The sequence below is a fragment of the Suncus etruscus genome, chromosome 9 (assembly GCF_024139225.1).
Source record: "Suncus etruscus isolate mSunEtr1 chromosome 9, mSunEtr1.pri.cur, whole genome shotgun sequence".
NCBI classification, from domain to species: domain Eukaryota; kingdom Metazoa; phylum Chordata; class Mammalia; order Eulipotyphla; family Soricidae; genus Suncus; species Suncus etruscus.
Genome location: NC_064856.1, coordinates 53,215,754 through 53,236,431, shown reverse-complemented (window position 1 = coordinate 53,236,431; position 20,678 = coordinate 53,215,754). Strand labels below are relative to the sequence as shown.

The window sequence follows — 20,678 nt, the reverse complement described above, 5'->3', positions numbered from 1 at the left end:
TCAGGGTTTTTTCCTAGAAAACCCTTGGATAACCCTGTCCCTAATCTGTTTGGTTTTAACTCCATAAATAATGGGGTTGAGCATGGGAGATACCAATAGATAGATATTAGCAAACATAATGTGAACCACCCGGGGCACATGATGTCCAAAGCGGTGTGTAAGGAAAGTAAAGAGAGCTGGGACATAAAGAGCCAAGATAACACCAATATGGGAAGCACATGTGCCAAAAGCCTTCATCCTGGCTTCACCAGAGGGCAAAGCCAGCACAGTTCTTATAATCATCACATAAGATATACTGATGACCATCACGTCTAAGCCCACCACAGAGAAAGCTACAAAGAGTCCATAGGCACGATTGACTCTAGTGTCAGCACATATCAGCTTCAGCACAGCCATGTGTTCACAATATGACTGAGGAATAATCTGGTTGGGACAAAATGGCATTTTGGAGATCATGAAGCAGAAGGGGCTCACCCACAGCAACCCACGCATCAGCACTGCTGCTCCTAATTTGCCCACCACAGATGGAGTCAGGATACTAGAGTGACGCAGTGGAAAGCAGATGGCCACATAACGGTCTAAAGCCATAGCCATGAGCACCCCAGACTCCACGGAAGAAAAGGCATGAATGAAGAACACTTGGATAAGGCAGGCATGATATTCAATCTTATGATCATGAAACCAGCAAATAGACAGTGTTTTAGGCTGTGTAGACGTGGAGAGGACCAGATCAGTGAGAGCCAGCATGGCCAAAAAGAGATACATGGGTTCATGCAGAGTGTGGTCAATTCGAATGATGTGAACCACAGTGATATTGCCAACTACAGCCACAATATACATGGCACAGAACAGAAAGGCAATCCAAAATTGAGAATTTTCAAGTCCTGGGATGCCAAGCAGGATGAAGTACAAAGGATGAGAAGAGCTATTTCCGAAAGCCAACATCATGAGATGCTTAATTTGTCTTCATTTTGAAAGCAATGCACTCTATCCTGATGACAAATCATAATATTACACACAATATTTTGGACAACAAATGAATTTCAATAAAATAATTTATAAAATTGATTACAAGCTATATTTGGTTTGTAGGTCATGGTTTTCTACTGCTTATGTTTATATACATATACATATACATATACATATACATATACATATACATATACATATACATATACAGTCAGCATGGTAAGTTTTCATATGCACAGTCCTGAACTTTGAATGGACTATTTTCTTGACTCAGAATATTATTTTAATAAGTATTTGTTAAACTAAGTAACAAATGCCATTATTTAAAAGTAAAAATGCCCTGTATTGTTGCAGTGTTTCAATTACCTTTTTCCTGTCCTCTCTCAAACTGAGGTTGAAAGCCTCTTAAAGGACTCTGCTCATTTTCAGCTTATTTGATTTTTTTAACCCCATACTATTGCTTTTCTTTCCTTCAAACAAAACCACATAACACTATCTAGCTCTGCCTCTCAAATAGAGGGGGAAACAAGGGAGAGTACCAGGACCAAACAGATATATGATCACTAATAGTATGCTAGACACAGAGGGGACCACTTACTCTAGCAGCCCTGGGGGGTGATGGTGGGGGATATGGGTTGCAGGAAGGGAAGTGGGGGAGGACAAATTTGGTGATGGTACTCCCCTGATTCAATGTTAATATGTACCTAAAATACTATTGTGAAAGATATGTAAGCCAATATGGTCAAAATAAAAACTAATAATAAAAAATAAAAGTAAAAGTGCCATTAGTTAAAATAAAAATGTTCATAAGTTAATAGACAGATTAAAGTGTCACAGTACAATGCTCAGCAAATTTCTATTATACATTTTTGTTTCTATCTCATGCTAAAATTTGCCCAATTGGTCATTAGTTTGAGAATATCTTCCTCTACACCAATTTGCATTACATCAGCTGATCTTATTTTATATAATATCCACTATTTTATCTTGGATAGTCTATTATAAAATTGTGCCTTATTCTTACCCAACATCTTTTCACAATTTAATAATAATAAAAGTAGGCTTTGTTTGAAAGCATTAATACTTCCTCCATTATAAATATATATAGGTGAAAAAAGTATCATTTTAATGTGCTTCTTCCCTGAATAATAGAGAACTCACCTGACCAAAAGTCTTCTGTAGTTGCTCTCTTTTCAATCATCATTCATGTTCTAACATCTCTTTCAAAGTTAATTTCATCTGAATTCTAGAAACCCCAGTGGTCTTTTTATTCACAGATCTGCAGTATTTAATGAGCAACATTTCCCAATTTCTTCATTCTATTCTGCTGGTTCTGATTTTCTGCTCTAAGATTTCTTTTGGGGGATTAAAAAAGGGGGGCAGAACTGATGTAAGATCCATGTCTGTAGCAGAAAATATAGATTCTTGAGTTTCTTCTTTTTCCTTTCTGCAAGTCAGAATTCCACACTCAGTAGAACATTCAATAATATTTCTGAGAAGTACAAATTATTGAGTTGTTTCTCATTCTGCAAAGAAAATGTAGATTTTCTAAAGTATGGGAGTAATAATACAATAATGGGAGTAATAATACAATAAGCCCATTTCTATATATATACATAATACAATATATATACATAATACAATAAGCCCATTACTATATATACATATATGTATATACATATATACATATATATGGTAACTTAAGTTATGTAGACTATATATATATACATATATATATATATATATAAAGTGAGAGAGAATTGACACTGTTCAAACCTTTGGATTTAGTCTACATAACTTAAGTTACTAAATAATAGGGTAGGGAACTTCGGAAAGGGAAAGGCAGACAAAGACTAGAAGTGAAACAAGGACAGTGATGGGAAGTGTTTGGTGAAGTTCCAGTAAATGTGCATAAAAATAATAAACATTGGGGCCGGGCGGTGGCGCTAAAGGTAAGGTGCCTGCCTTGCCTGCGCTAGCCTTGGACGGACCGCGGTTCGATCCCCCGGTGTCCCATATGGTCCCCCAAGCCAGGAGCAACTTCTGAGCACATAGCCAGGAGTAACCCCTGAGCGTTACTGGGTGTGGCCCAAAAACCAAAAAAAAAAAAAAAAAAAAAAATAATAATAAACATTAACACTATTGTAATTTCATTTAACAAAATTTTTAAACAAATTAAAATAGTAACAGTCCCCCTTCACATCATATTCTCTTGTTCTTGCTGTTATTAATGTGTTCTCTTCTGTCATCTTCAGTTAAATTCTCAAGATTATAGCACAGATAATAAGATTAAATTTAGATATTTTTTCAAGCATCATGGGATGATCACATAATAAAACTAATATTCCATTTTCTTTTCTCAAGTATAATGTGAAAACTATGTATATTTTGATTTAGAAAATGTAGTTTTAAGAATTATATACTTACAACAATGAGCTAGATTTTAGCTGCGAGTATTATATGAATTTAATGGCTGTAAAATTTTACTCTGTTGAAATTCCATAACTATACTTATTATGTGGAGTCATTATATCCATCTGCCAGACAGGTTACTAAAGCCAGAAAAGATAAATGATAAAGTATAAGATCTTATAAAGAAATAGCTTGAAGAAATCCTACATTTTGTTTTTTTACCCTGAGTTATGACAAAACAAGGCTGAACACTAATGACAGAACATTAATGCTGGAGCAAAATTAGTTTAGATCCATTCAATCTCCTTCACAGCATGATATGCTAAGAGAAACATCTGTTTGAATTTTCTGAAATTTCCCCAAAATATGATTTAAATAGTGAACAGTACATGTTCACATCTGAGAATGAGACCTTATATTTATGCTCTCTGGAGCTGGTCCCACTCTCAGTGTATTCTGTATGACAACTGCCTTACCTCCAACTTCTAAGAACCTCTGAGAGTTCTGCTACCTGGGAAAACATAAATGAGCATAGACAATTACTCTCCCCAATTTATAACTTATCTGAGACCAGTCCTGGCCTCACTATGAAAAATTCTAGTAGCTCCAAAAATTAATTCGTAAGGAGATACCTCAGACTGAAACCTATTTAAAGGTCTATTAAAGACTCGTGTGGCTTTCCCTTCCCAAAGCACAAGTTTGCTCTAAACCATGCTACCACATTTTCATAATATCCTCCTGGGAGACTGATTCTAAAGCCAAAATATTAACCCCTAACTTTCTTCTACTCTGTATATTTAAATACAAAAACAGGGAATCTGAATATAAGTGGAAAAATGTGTATTTTTGAGATGAATTAACTAAGTGTAAGCTTATCAAGTACCTGTATTATTTGTTAGCAAGTGCATTATATTTAAGATATATAAAATGTAATATAAAATATACACAAATAAATTTAACATATATAAAAATTAAAGAGACAGTTTGGACTTTGTGAAAGTGTGTTAAATGTCATTTATGTGATTCATTCACAAGCTGCAGAGGCGAGAGCTGGGCTTGGAGACCCCATATGCCAGGAGTTTGTCCCTTGCAGTGGTATGTGGTGGGCACTGGGCTGGACAACTAGCCAAAGAACCCCCGGACTGCCAGTAAGTCCAGGGGGCCAGATTCCCCCACACCAAAATGGTCTTCATGGCCAGATCTGGTAACCTGGGCCTTGGGGGATGGGATGGGGTGGAGGAAAACTCCTCCCCTATCCATTCATTCACAAGCTGCAGAGGTGAGGGCTAGGCTTGGAGAACCATCATGCCAGGAGTTGGTCCCTTACACTGGTATGTGGTGGGCACTTGGCTGGACAGCTAGCCAAAGAACTCCCGGACTGCCAGTTAGTCCGGGGGCCCAGATTCCCCCACGCCAGAATGGTCTTCATGGCCAGATCTGGTAACCTGGGCCTTGGGGGATGGGATGGGGTGGAGGAAAACTCCTCCCCTATCCATTCATTCACAAGCTGCAGAGGTGAGAGCTGGGCTTGGAGACACCACATGCCAGGACAGCTAGCCAAAGCAGATTTATCTCAACCATAGCAGACCCTCTGTAGGGGTGTCTTTTTTTTTTTTTTTTTTTTTACTGATAACCATTTTCAAAAGCGCAAACATATACCCTTTTTAACATCGTCCAAAAATATTCTAATTCTTGACTCTAGGAAAGGAAATGGAATATCCTATATATGGAGGATAGAGCTCAAATAGATCTCTGAAGTCAGTGTCTAAGTGAACATTACTTTCTATACAATTGTCCTCTCTGACTGAGGAGCCTTATTTGGAGAGTGCTGTTACTTCCTTGAAGATGCCTTTTGTTTCAGTGTCCTAGAGTGTTTTACCTATGTTTTATTCTATATACCTTATGGTTTCAGGTGTGATATCACGGTCTTTAATCCATTTGCATTTGACCTTTGTGCATAGTGTTATCTGGAGGTCTGAATTCATTTATTTTCAATTGGCTGACCAATTGTGCCAACACCATTTGAAGAGACTTTATTTGCTCCATTTTACATTTCTTTCCCCTTTATCAAAGAATAATTGATGGTATATTTGGGAAGCATTCTCTGAATACTCAAGTATATTCCACTGATCTGAGGGTATGTCTTTATTCCAATATCATGCTGTTTCAATGAATATTGCTTTGTAATACAATTTAAAGTTGGGAAAAGTGATACTTCCCATAATTTTTCCAAAGGGTTGCTCTAGCTATTCTTGGGTATTTATTTTTCCAGATGAATTCCAGAAGTTTTTGATCCACTACTTTGAAGACTGTTATGGGTATCTTTAGAGGGATTGCATTAATTCTGTAAAACGCTTTGGGGAGTATTGCCATTTTAATGATATTAAACCTCCCAATTCATGAGCAGAGTATATGCGTTCATTTCTGTGTATCATCTTTTATTTCTTGAAGCAGGGTTTTGTAGTTTTCTTTGTATAAGTCCTTCACATCTTTAGTTAAGTTGATTCCAAGATATTTGAGTTTGTGTGGCACTAATGTCACTGGGATTGTTCTTTTGATATCCATTTCTTCTCTATCATTATTGGTGTATAAGAAGGCCATTAATTTTTTTTTAGTGTTAATTTTGTAGCCTGCCACTTTGCTAAATGAGTCTATTATTTCTAGAAGTTTTTTGGCAGAGTCTTTAGGTTTTCTAAATACAGTATCATGTCATCTGCAAACAATCAGAGCTTGACTTCTTCCTTTCCTATCTGGATTCACTTGATATCTTTTTCTTACCTAATCACTATGGCAAGAACTTCCAGCACTATTTTGAATAGGAGTGGTAAAAGAGGGCAGCCTTGTCTGTACCAGATTTTAGAGGAAAGACTTTTAGTTTATTTCCATTGAGAATAATATTTGCCATTGGCTTGTGGTAGATTGCCTCTACTATATTGAGAAAAGTTTCTTCTATTCCCATCTTGATGAGAGATTTTATCAAAAACGAGTGTTGGACCTTATCAAATGCTTTCTCTTGCAGCTATTAATATGATCATACAGATTTTATTTTTCTTTTTGTTTATATGATGTATTATGTTGATTGATTTACAGATGTTAAACTATCCTTGCATTCCTGGGATGAAACCTACTTGGTCGAGGTGAATGACCTTCTTAATAAAACATTGTATCCTGTTTGACAAATTTTGTTGAGTATCTTTGCATCTGTGTTCATCAGGGATATTGGTCTGTAGTTTTCTTTTTTTCAGCATCTCTGTCTGGTTTTGGTATGAAGGTGATGTTAGTTTTGTAAACACTATTTGGGAGTGTTCCTGATTCTTCAATTTCATGAAAGAGCCTAAAAAGGATTGGTAGTACTTCTTCTTGAAAGGTTTGAAAGAATTCATTAGTGAATCCATCAGGACCTGGGCTTTTGTTTTGGTAAGAGTCTTGAACCATTTTAATTTCCTCAGTTGTGATGTATCTGTTTAGCTATGCAAATCATTCTGGTTTAATCGTGGAAGATTCTAACAGTCCAAGAATTTATCCATTTTCTCCAGGTTTTTATGTTTCATGGCATAGTTTTCTCAAAGTAGTCTCTGATTACCCATTAATCTCTGCAGTAACTGTGGTGATCTCCTCCTTTTCATTCCTACTCCGGTGTATTAGATTTCTCTCTTTCCATTTCTTTGTGAGTTTTGCTAGTGGTTTATCAATCTTCTTTATTTATTCAAAGAACCAACTTTTGCTTTTGTTGATCTTTCGAATTGTATTTTAGATTTCCATTTCATTGATTTCTGCTCTAAGCTTTGTTATTTTTTTCTGCCTACCTATTTTTGGTTCCTTTTGATGGACATTTTCTAATTCTAATGGCTGTGTCATTAAGCTTTTTATATAGGCCCCTTCTTCCTTTCTGATGTGTGCTTGCAAGGCTATAAATTTTCCTCTTAGTACTGCTTTTGTTGTGTCCCACAAATTCTGACAATTTGTGTTTTCATTGTCATTTGTTTCCAGGAAAGTTTTGATTTCCTTTCTGATTTCAACTCTGACCCACTGATTGTTCAGTAATGAACTGTTTAGTTTCCAGGTGTTAAAGTTTTTCTTCTGTGTTTCTTTGAAGTTCACATCTAATTTCAGTGCCTTGTGGTCAACGAAGGTAGTTTGTACAATTTCTATTCTAATGGCTTTATGGAGATATGTTTTATGGGCCAGCATGTTGTTTATCCTGAAGAATGACCCCTGTGCATTGCAGAAGAATTTGTATTCAGGTTTCTGGGAATGGAGTGCAATGTGTGTGTGTGTGTGTGTGTGTGTGTGTGTGTGTGTGTGTGTGTGTGTATTAGTCCACTTTCTTTCATTTCTCTTTTTAGAGCTAATATATTCTTGTTGGGTTTCAGCCTTGTTGACCTATCAAGGGGTGTCAAGGCAGTGTTGAGTTCTTGCACAATTATTGTGCTGGTATTGATACTTTCTGTCAGATTTGTCAAGAGTTGTATTAAATATTTTGCAGTTCCATCACTGGTTGTGTATATGTATAGGAGTGTTATTTATTCTTGTTATACATATTCTTTGATTAGTAAAAAATTACCATCTTTGTCTCATAACTTTTCTGATTCTAAAGTTTGTTTCATCTGATATTAATATGGCTACTCCAGCTTTTTAAAGGGTGTTGTTTTCTTAGATGATTTTCTGTAGCCTTTGATTTTGAGTCTATACTTGTTTTGATTATTCAGATGTGTTTCTTATAGGCAGCAAAACGTTGGATTTATCTTTCTTATCCATTTAGCCACTCTGTGTCTCTTAACAGGTGCATTTAGTCCATTGATGTTGAGAGAGATAATTGTCATGGGATTTAGTGTAATCTTTGTGTACAACTTTGGTGTATCTGTTGGTCTTTCTTTCCTTAAGGTAGACCTTTCTGCTTTTCTTTTAGGGCTGATTTGAATCTTTAAAGTTTCTGAGCTGCTGTTTATTTGTAAAGCCACGTATACTTCCTTCAAACCTGAAAGTGAGTATGGCTGGGTGTACTATTCTAAGTGAAGCATTTATTTCATTGAGTTTTGTCACTATATCCCGCCACTGCCTTTATCTGCTGTAAATCTTAAGAATCCTCCTTTAAATGTAATTTCCCTTTTTGATCTTGCTGCTTTCAGTATTCTATCCCTATCTGTGGGATTTGTCATTGTGACTATGATGTGTCTTGGGGTGGTTTTCTTGAGGTCTCTTTTAGCTGGACCTCTTCTGGCATGTAGGATTTGGTTGCATGCAGTCTTTACCTCTGGAATTTTTCAATAATGATGTTCTTCACTGTTGATTCTTCCTGGGGATTTTCTTCCTGGGTTCCTGGGACTCCAATGATTCTTATGTTGTTTGTGTGGAATTTATAGAACATTTCTATTTTCATCTGTTCAAATTGTTTGAGTATTTTTTTCATTGTCTGATCATTTGCTTTGAGGTTCTTTTCCAATCTCTTCTGCTGTATGGAGTTATTATGCATCTCATCTTCCAGTTCACTAATTCTGTCTGCAGCTGCTATTACTCTATTGGAGACGCTTTCCATAGAGTTTTTCATTTCCTCTACTGCATTTTTCAGTCCCGTTATTTCAGTTTGAATTTTTATGATTTCTATATTTGTGGTCTCTTCAGATCAATCTGTGTTTTCTTTGAGTTCTACGAAAATTCTCCATATTTCTATTCTAAAATCCTTATCTGAAAGGTTAATTAAGTGGTTGGCATTTTTTGGGTCACCAGAGCTGCTCATGAATGAATTTCAGTCATACAATGTCCAACATCTTTCACATCACCAGTGCACATTTCCTAATACTTCCATCATGAAACTTGAAATCTCAAAGTCTACACAAAATTCTTTCTCTCTTCATTTCTGTTGATATTTCTGATATTTATATTATTTTTAATCAAATTCAAGTAATGCTAATTGATTCCAATTGTGTTTTCCCCTTTTTTCACTTCCCTGTGTCTTTAATTTAAAATAACAATCTATTTTAAGAATTTATTCTAGGGGCCGGAGTGATAGCACAGCAGTAGGGGCATTACCTTGCAAGTGGCCAATTGATGAACCTTGGTTAAATCCCCCAGTGTCCCATATGGTTCCCCCAAGTCAGGAGTGATTTCTGAGCACAAAACTAGGAGTAACCCCTGAACATCACAGGGTATGACCCAAAAAGCAAAAAGAAAGAAAGAAATTTATTCAAAAAGGAAAATTTTTGTATAGACTAATTTATACATAGCCATTAGTGACTAAAAAGGATCATTATCAAAATTAAAAGAATTTAATTTGGTTAATATGACAGATAAAAATATATAACTATAATTTAAAGATTTATGTGAAATATCTTTTAATAAAATATTAGTCAGAAAACATTAAATTAAAAAATATTTCAAAATACTGCTGATTTCCCTAATGAGTCGTTTTAACTCATAAAGACTCATTAGGGAAATTAGCAATATTTTGAAATATTTTTGAAATATAGCTAAATTACAGAGATTAGCCACATGAAAGAAAAGTGCCTTAATTCCCATAATATTTCTCTAGACTCTCCTTCTGACCTAACATGAGACCCTCAATTTCCATCCAAGTTGACTGAAATGCAATTTTCTAATAACTGAATTGTATTCAATTTGCATATCACATATAGGTTAAGTTTCTCTCTACTAAAAGAAAAATATCCAAAGAATGAATAAAAGACAGTCATGAAACCCAGTTGTTGCTGTTATTTTTAAATCAGCAAGAGAATTTTCTAAGGAAAGATGGATTTGATATCCCAGAAAGAAAATAACTATAATGACATTTTTCTCCTGTGTATTAGGTACCCAAAGATTTTCCTTTGTGTTTGGTTAGGAGGACCCCTGGGATCAGGATTCTGCACTGGAGATGTCAATCACCTGGGGAATATCTTTTTAAAAGTACGTTGCTCTTACCAGTAAGAGATAAGTGTAGGTTCTTCCTACATGATGATTTAGGAACAAATTCCAGCATCACAGCCATTTCCTTCTCTTTGGTAGGATCTACTGAGGATACAGTAACTTTCCAATCTGTCTATTAGAAGGTAAGGGACAAAGATAAGAGGTAATGCATGAGAAGTCCCAGCCAGAACCAAATCCAAATTTGAATAATGGAGAAATAATCATTCTAACTCATTTCTTTCTAGTCTTTGTTCATTCTGGAGAAGTAAAAATCGGGGTGAGTGAGACAATATAAAAGTATCCTGAGAACAGTCTCTAAAACTTTAAAATAATAATGAATAGTCAAACTTTGCACCCCAATTCAGAATCATAAATGTTCCTTGAGATTTCATTCATGAAGGGAAGAACATGAAACTGTTGAAGTACAGTTTATAATGAACAGTAACTGCTAATAACCAAGAATACAATTAAAAGACAGTGCAGCATTTAGGAGAGAGGAAAAGAACAACAATATGCTGAGTAATACTTTAATGCGTTATTAACAAAGATAAATAATTTCTATATTTAGTGATTAATAAAATATCAAAATTTAAATAAAGACATCTGGTATGTCAAGTCATTTTATAGACTAAGACTAAAATAAAACATGTTTTCTGATTTTCATAGAAGAAAAATGTTATCAATAGGTTTATATAGCTCTGCAGGTTTAAGGATCATATTGCTGCTAGAGATTAAAGTCAGTTGGCTGCATGACAGATAGTACCCTACTTACTGTATGATCTTTTGATTTCCTCAATAATATCAAAATAACTGTCTATATTTCTAAACTTTAAGTTACAAGTGCCATTTTTGAAATTTTGGCAGCATAAGCAATCAAAATATAAATTAGGGCTGAAGTAAAATTATAATAAATTCTACCTTATATAAAATACATAGGTGCTGGAAAGATAGTACAGGGATCTCTCCTAGCACTCAATATCTCTGGATTTGATCCCTGATGCTCCAAATGGCCTCATAAATTCTGCAGAAGTGATCCTTGAGTTCAGAGACAGAAGTAAGTTCTGATCACCTCCGTGTGATTATATTTAAGGAATAAGTAAAAATATTAAATGTAAAACAATGCTGAGGAATTTCACACAATTACTTTTTAATTTTCAAATATCACTACCTTATAAAAATATTAATTATTAAAAATAATAAAACTTGTATAAGGTGTACAATTTAAGTTTTGCCTCAAATTTCATTTAGTCTTAATATATACCTCTAGTCTATATTCATAATATTTCCGTAAGAAATTTCTGTTATAATTTCATTTTTCTAATAAAGAAATGTTTTATATATACATATATAATTCTAAATTTTGTCATGCAAGTACCCACTGGGAATATCCGGCAGGTAGGGGACCTGAAGTCTCTCTTTTGCCCTGTCACCCAAGGGGGCCACCATATCTGGAGATATTACAATAGCAGGTCGATGCAGGGAATGGATGGAGAAAGTTCCTATCCCATTTCCTAGTAAACTAATAAGAACAGATCTTAGCCAAATGGTCAAGAGTGACTAATATGATTTTTACATACTGCACAAAATACCATATTTTGGGTCAGTGTCTGACAGAAACTTAGAAATCTTAAATAAATATATAAAATATTATTTAATAAAAGTTTAGGTTTCTAACATCTTTATAATATTTTCTACCCAGGAAAATGCCTTACTTACCTCACCAATGTCTTAAGCCTAAATGTGCTTTTATCATGTGCTAAGCCAGATACTATGAGATAGAAAAAAGAAAACCTGGGCCTTAAGGACAGAACAGTAGGTATAGAGCATTTGCCTTGCAAGTGGTTGACAAGAGTTCAATCAATCAGCAAGAAGACAGAGCAAAGTGGAATTAACCCTGAGAGTTGCCTGCAATGGCCCAAGAACCAAAAACAAGACAAAACAAAACAAAACAACAATAAAAAAGAGTTACTTGTGTTTAATGAAGTTACTTTACCTTGCTAAATATCTGTTTATAACTTAAATGAAGATGATTGGTAAGAGCCATTATCTGTATAGAATAGGGCCTGAACTGCTGAATTGTATCTTGGTTGTGAAAACTGTGTATTAAGTTTATATTCTATGCTAGTCTAAATCAGAATATTTTGATTCATATAATTTGAAAAATCAGCTTTAGAAGATATCCTCCCTCACAGGTTTAGTTAAATACACTTAAGAGGACAATTGCAGCTATCCACCCAGATGCTGTGAGAAGATAAATTTGGTCATGAAGGACAAAACTTCATAGAAATACTAACGCATAGTCTATATCATCAACTCTAGAGCAAATTTGGTGATTTATTCACTTTGTCTTTTTTTGGGGGGTGGGGGGGCTAACCAGTGACTCTCAAGGCTATGAGCTCAGAAATCGCTCCTGGCTTAGGAGACCATATGGGACACAAGGAGATTGATCCATGGTCCATCCTAGGTTAAGTGTGTGCAAGGCAAACGCCCTACCACTGTTCTACTACTCAGGTCCCTCACTTTGTCTTTCAAACTCCAGGTAAAACATAGAGCAAAAACATAGAGCAAAAAGACTTCTGAGATTGCAAGTGCCACTTAAGATAAAACTGAAAAGAGGCCTGGAGAGATAGCACAGCGGCTTTTGCCTTGCAAACAGCCGATCCAGGACCAAAGGTGGTTGGTTCGAATCCCGGTGTCCCATATGGTCCCCCGTGCCTGCCAGGAGCTATTTCTGAGCAGACAGCCAGGAGTTAACCCTGACACCGCCGGGTGTGGCCCAAAACCAAAAAAAAAAAAAAAAAAGAAAAAGAAAAAGAAAAAAACTGAAAAGAAATTTAGATGTTCCTTATTTCTTCAGATTACTCTTAAAATATGTGTTTTCAAATGATTTAACAAATAAAATGCAAAATATTATGAATATGTCTTCATGGTAAATATTTTTTCTCAAAGGATAGTCTTACCTCATCTGAATTCTCTCCCATGGCCTCTTTACTCAATAACAGTATTATTTTATTAAAGGATATAGTTATTTTCAGGGAAAAGACAATTTCTTACTTTATCTTTCATTACCATTTCTTTTAAAATACTTAGTTGATTTTTATTTAGACTCTCTGATTGTCATATTGTCTTGGACCCAAGAATATACAGAAACACAAGGCAGGGTAAATAAAATTATTTTTTCCAACAGAAGAAAAAACATAGTGTTTTTAACACTACATAGGTAGTGTTAATACAAAACTTATATCTAGAGACCTCATCTAAAATGAATCATCAGCCCTTGGCATTAACATTTTAGTTGATTGTACCCAAAGAAAATTTAAAATAATATTAAAAGGAGCTCAGGAGCCTGGCGGTGGCACAAGTGGTAGAGTGTTTGCCTTGCATGCTTCTAACCTAGGAAGACCATGGTTCGATCCCCCAGAGTCCCATATGGCCCCCAAGCCAGGAGCGATTTCTGGACATATAGCCAGGAGTAACCCCTGAGCGTCACTAGGTGTGGCCCAAACAAACAAACAAACAAAAAGACCTTAGACCTCAAAAATAAAGACTTTCAGCACAAGAAATCTTAAGGGTATATTTAAGATCATTTTTATTCAGATAATTCTAAAAAATAAAGCTGACAAAAGTCAGGATGGTAGCTCAGATATAGAAAGAGCACTTGCCTTTTGAATGTGTAAGACCCCATTTTGATTCCAAGGAACATTACAACCCACACACACATTCTGAAGATAGAGTCAAATTGCTCCTTTTATATTTAAAGGCCTTTTGTATTACTTTTTTAATGGTTTTTGGGACAAACCCAGAAACATTCAGGGCTTTTTCCTGACCCTGTGTTCAAAATCACTCCTGGCAGGCTCTGGGACCATATGAGATGCCGGGTTTAGCCTGTATTGACCACCTTCAAGAAAAATGCCTACATACTGTGCTATTGCTCTGGCCCATTTGTGTTATTCATAATACAAAAATACTTAAAGTGTACAATAGTCTCAAAGCAATGTATATACTCTTTTAAGTAACAAGACATTGACCTTCTTGGCCCAATTTTTGTTGTTACTATTGCTGTTAACTAGTTTTTTGCGGGGTTTATTTGTTTGTTTGTTTATTTTTGTTTTTAGTTTTTATCTCTGCCTTGACCTGACAAAGACCATGCTCATTGGTCATGTTACTTTGTACTCTGTGTTTTATTTTAAAAATAGCAAAACTTCATGGAAGTGAGGAGGAACAGTGACTTTTCATTCTGGGTACAGTTTAAATATTAGGAAATTAAACCTGTTCTAAATATACTAACTTGAATTAATTCTATGTAACATTATTTGTGAAATAAAATTATTAAGTATTATAACACATTGCTGTAATTTTTTACTTTTTTATTTTAAACATAGCCACCTCTGAAATAACTGTAAGAATGATATTACAGATAATAATTATAACAATACAAAATGCCAGACAGAAAGTAACTTTGACTCAATAAAATGTGTCATTGCAGGAATTTACTGAAGGGGAGTGGCATATACAGCCCATCATGCTATCTACTGGTAATTTTACCCCTGCAACTTTCTTTCTAACGGGAGTTCCAGGACTGGAAGCTTTTCACATCTGGTTTTCCATCCCCTTTTGCTGCCTTTGTGTTGCCTCCCTCTTGGGCAACAGCACAATTTTATATGTAGTAATCGCTGACTCTAGCCTCCATGAGCCCATGTACTACTTCCTCTCTATGCTTTCTGCCACTGATGTGGGCATCACTATTTCTTCTCTCCCTACAACACTGGGTGTACTTTGGTTCAATGCCAGGATTATAAGTCTAGATAGCTGCATTGTACAGATGTTCTTTCTGCATGGGTTCACCCTCATTGAATCCTCTGTACTTTTGGCCATGGCTTTCGACCGCTTTGTTGCCATCTGCAATCCCTTAAGATATTCTATGATTCTAACCAACTCTAGAATCATCAAAGCTGGTGTGGTGATATATGTAAGAATGTTGATCAACCTGCTGCCATTGCTCTTGCTCCTTAAGCGACTGTCCTTCTGTAAGACTAATGTGCTTTCTCACTCCTACTGCTACCATCCTGATGTGCTTAAGTGTTCATGCTCAAGTGTCAAAGTCAACAGCATCTGTGGCTTAGTTGCTCTCATTCTGACATCAGGAATAGATATTCCCTGTATTTTCCTTTCCTATGTGCTGATTGTCAAATCCGTACTCAGCATTGCATCCCCAGAAGAGAGACATAAGGCATTTAGCACCTGCATTTCTCACATTGCCGCTGTTGCTATTTTCTATATACCATGGGTTATCTTGGCTTTGGTTCATCGATTTGCCCATAGTGCTCCTCCATATGTTCATACACTGATGTCAAATATTCATTTTTTAATTCCTCCAGTGATGAACCCCATTATATACAGTGTGAAGACCAAACAAATTCGTAAAGCTTTTCTCAAGCTCTTTCCAAAGAGAGTAACCAACCTGAGCATGCATTGACATGATAAAATCAACATTTTATAGAGAATTATTAGGAGTTTTTTCCTAAGTGGTAATAATGGAAAGCTACATAAGGAACATCCACATAGTTTAGTAGCATAATATATAAATAAATTACAAAATAGAGAACTATAATAAAAATTATAATAAAGTATAGAATTCAAGAATTCTATACATGCACTGAAGACTATATCTAAATAATATCATACTCAAAGTATTCTTAAAAGATGTGACTATTGGACAAATATTTATATAAAGTAAAAATATAAGTCTCTTTTCAGTTCTAGTATACACAACTGTAAAAATCAGTGTAATAATATAGATATAAATATATATTGGCAAACTAAGAACTGAAAGTAGGTCATCAGTTAAGGATGTGTTTGATAACAGAAAGGAGAAGCGATTATACATGATTTTACACAATGATCTTTGTGCTCAAAAAAGATATAACAACATCAAAAAATAATAAGAATAATTGAAATTGAGAAATTGTTAGATTTGCTTTGAAGTCACATTCACTGTCCTTTAAAGAAAAGCATTGTCATTAATCTTACATTTTTTCCTATGATTTGACTATTATATAAAAAAGCTTGAATGGTAAAATAGTTCAAAGAGCTTGAATGCATACTGTGAATGTGAAGTCCTGGGTTCAAATCTTGTTATATCATCAACTGAGCACTGCTTTATGTGTCCCTCACCAAAGAAGAAATCTTGTCTTCTAGTATTCCTCTGTTTATATATTGAGTTACTGTGCAATGATCTTCACAGTTTAAATATCACATAATAAACGTTTTCTCATTTTTATATATGAATCTGCTCAAGTATTATAATCTACTGTTGCTTAATGATTTGGAGTTTAAGACTTTTACTATGAGATTATATCATTAACTCCTCCACAGCAGTTAATAAAAATGAGTATATTACAAGATTCTCAAGTGAATGACCAAATCAGTAGCAAAATGTAGTGGTTTCAAATTGCTTCTAGTAATATGGTTTTCAAATACTCACAAAGTTATCCTTTCAAAAATATTCTGTGATATATAATGTAAGCTATATATTGAGTTAGGAAACATGGGTTAAACGCATAAAATCTCACTGACTTAGGCATTCTCTTTAGTCTCTTGTTTTATGTTTTGTAGGAAACATTACATCTTTGAGTGATTTATATATATAATTAGTCATTAGGCATAGGAAATAATAGTATATATGCCATTAGACTCAGAAACATAATAGTATTTTTGAACTTGTGATAGGAAATATTATTTCCTTTGTTAAATTTATTATAAATACCAGTAAAGTAACAATAGTAAAAAGGTAAATTAGAATTGTCATATTAATTATGCTTATAAAAATGCACTGTTTACCTAACAAATGATTCTGTCATGAACATTCACACTTCACAAATATCTCTTGCCATTTCATGTGTCTTTCCTGACATGTCATTATATATTTTGAATATTTTTTCATTTTATCTCTAAAAATAAAAATATTGGATCTACAATGAATCCTGGATAAAATTTTAGTTTAAGATGGCTGTATAAAGACTGAAAATAATGTTATTAACTGTTTTTCATAATTAAAAGTAAATATAGAAAAGAATAATATGCAAATAATAAATATAAGTGCCTTTTTTCCTTTTCTTTTTTCATGTTCTCTTTTTCTGGCAGAGCTAGGATTTGAGCCCAAGGTCTTATACACACAAGGAAAGCATGCTACTTTCACACTAAATCCCCCAATTCCAAAATATGCACTTTAAAAGCCACCATACTTTAAAATAAATGTATCACTTATCAGAAGGCAAACTCAACTCACAAAAATTATCATTTTATATTTGAAAAAATTAAGAACTCAAATAAGACGATACAAGCATTGGTACTTGGATTATTCCATGCTCAATGTTCAGAGATTGTCTTTATTGCTGTAGTTTATTAAAATAGTTTTATTGGGGCCAGAAAGATAGCATGGTGGTAATGCATTTGCCTTGCATGCAGAAGGTCAGTGGTTCAAATCCTGGCATCCCATATGGTCCCCCGAACCTGCCAGGAGCAAATTCTGAGTGTAGAACCAGGAGAAACCCCTGAGCGCTGCCGGGTGTGATACCCCTCCCCCCAAAAATAAAAAAGTAAAAATAAAATAGGTTTATTTTTACAAGTAAAAAAAGGTGTATAGTGAAAAGAGGATTAGCACCCTGCATATAAAAGAAAGGCTATAAAATCAATAAGAAAAATGAAACAAATTAATGTTAAACTAGTAAATGTGGAAAAATGATGGAAGTTTAGAACTGCTATTTCATTAAAAAAAAAAGTGGAGGGGGGAGAGAACTATATATTTTGATAGGGAATACTATGAAGCCCTGTGAGCACCACTAGGTGTATGTTTTCCTAGAAGTCCCCAAGCACTGCAATGGTAGCCCTGATATTCCCTAGTATCACAGGGCTGAGCGACACTACATATTAAGATTGGTACATTGATCTACTCCTATGGATGGCATAGAGTGCCCCATGGCACTGCCCCTCCAATCCCCAAACTAAATATTTAAAGTACATCTAAGAGTGGGGGAGAAAAAGGGGCATTGAAAAAAAAAGAAAACAAAAATAAATAAAGTACATCTAAATATATGCAATGAATAAAGTATCATTAATTTAAAAATAACCTACCACCCAAATCATAAAAACTATAAAACCACAGGACCAAATATTGATCAAGAAATTAATCAGCAGTAGGTCTCAAATATCCTGGTCTGTGTGCGAATTTGAAGAAATGTTCATCATCTGGTACTACTTTAAAGTAACAGAAATGTAAATGTAAATAATTAAAAATGCAAATTACATTTACTTAAAAATTATGTTTATATGAGCATACTTAATTATAACCAAAACTTAAATGCACGGTGAACATATCCAGGAAAATTTAAAATACAACATTGTTAGATGTGCTCATACAATTAAACATTAAATGCAATAAACAACTGAAGTATACACACAACATAAAATAAGTAATCTCAAAAAGATAATGTGAGGCAAGAGAATTAACTTGAGACAGAGCACAAGCTTAAAGTAAAGTCTTAAATTCAATTCCCAACATTATTTAACCTCTGAATTCCACTGAAGGTAACCCTCAAACACTGAACTGGAAATATTCCCCAAGGAATTGTCTACTGCTGGCCAAAAACCTAATAGGGGTAGATACAGGGGCTAGTGACTTACTCAATTCAAATTACCCAATTCAAATCTCTGGCACCATGTATGGTTTCCAGAATTGATTGCTAGGAATAACTCCTGAGCATAGACTTCTAAGCATAGTTGACTGTGACCCATAACCAAAAAAAAAGATCAACCAATAAACAGACAAATCCTTTTACATTTTGCCATTAAAAATCCTCAAATATGGGGTCAGAAAGATAGTACAGTGGGTAGGTGCTTGCCATGCACATGACAAACCTAGATTTAATTTATGACATCCCATATGGTTCCCTGAGCTACCCAGAATTTCTATCTAAGTGCAGAGCCAAGAGGAACCCCCAAAACCACCAGGTGTGGCCCCAAATCTCCTCCCCCAAAAAGGATTATCAAAGGTCTAAAAATATTTCAAGAATAATAGATAAATAAGAAAAATTACCATTTTTACTGAGATTTATACAAACAGAAGACTACCGATATATAGTTCTCTATGAGAGAACAATACTTGGGCTACAGAACTGTTCCTAAACTGCAGAATTTTAACTCTGAAAAGTAGTCTTTATATTATCCAATTTTTCACTTTGATTAGGAGAGTCAAATTCCCCTTATAGTCTAGGGCCCTCGTTATTTTCTTAAGAAACAGCATGGACAAGAGCAAAAACGCATTTGTGGGTTCCCATCATCATCAATTTACAATGACCATGTTCACTAGAAAACTCCAGCTCAGTTCATGTACCCTGAACAGACCTATGTCTTAGGTAAAAACTAGTGAAAGACTATATATGTGCAGGCATATCGTCCCTTTAACTTCAAGTCAATGTAGTGTTTTTTTCTTTTTTTTAATTTATTATTATTTTGACCAAAGTGGATTAGTAATCTTTCACAGTAATTTTTAAGTACATAGTGACATTGAATCGGGGCATTCCTATCATCAATGTTGTCCTCCCTCCACCCCTATTCTCAGCATGCATCCCATGTAGTTTTATGGCAAAATAGGTTTGGAGACTGAAATTAATATTTTATTTTCAATTTGAAACCAAAATTAGTCCAATAATCATTGATTTGTTTTCCTAATTTAGGCACACTAATAATTAAGAACTAATGCCATTATCAGAATATGTCTAAAATTTTATTTTTATGAATTATTGAGTCATTTTTCTTTAACAATTCTGAGATTCATTTAAGACTTGATTTTGTAACTAAATCCTCTGAGACTTCACATGCCTGTATTTATTATAGATGGAGGAATGGGATTACGGACTTTTTGTCATCTCCAGGGTGTTTCATAATTGTAATTGCTCTATACTTAAATCATATTTACTATAAAGCTCATGACTTCAAACCACAACCTGTTTTATCTTTGCTGGTGAAGACAAGATGTTTGTTCTTTCTACATGATGCTGGTAAGAAGATTGAGAAAGGTCCTGTTTGGGTTGATTTTGCATTTTTATTTTTACTTTTCCACAAATAATTATATAGTCTGACAAAAAATGGAGCTCCCAGGACCCACACTATTCTAGGTAACCAATAATACATAGATCCCTTTAAATGTACACACACACACACATATATATATACATACAAATACATATATATGAATATATATACATTGTCCCAAAGCAAATCCAAGTGTCTAGACACTCCTGAGCATTATCACCCTGAAGACCTCTCTAATGCAACCAGGTCCAAATAATCCATAGCACTGCAGAGCAAGCAGTACCAAATAATTGTACTTCTCACTA

General features: G+C 34.6%; 2 protein-coding genes across 2 annotated transcripts; one reads left to right on the top strand and one right to left on the bottom strand.

Annotated features, from left to right (window-relative positions):
• On the bottom strand, positions 1–954 carry LOC126018322 (olfactory receptor 52R1-like). Its single transcript, XM_049780475.1, has one exon. The coding sequence runs from the start codon at positions 946–948 to the stop codon at positions 1–3; it is 948 nt and encodes a 315-aa protein (XP_049636432.1). The 5' UTR covers positions 949–954.
• A 6,408-nt stretch (positions 955–7,362) lies between these two features.
• Positions 7,363–15,757, top strand: LOC126018445 (olfactory receptor 51F1-like; the record flags this gene model as incomplete). The annotated part of the gene is made up of 2 exons (XM_049780580.1): positions 7,363–7,411; positions 14,832–15,757. Coding segments are annotated over 2 exons (975 nt in total), but the record flags the coding sequence as incomplete, so codon positions are not given.
• Between the last annotated feature and the right edge of the window lie 4,921 nt (positions 15,758–20,678).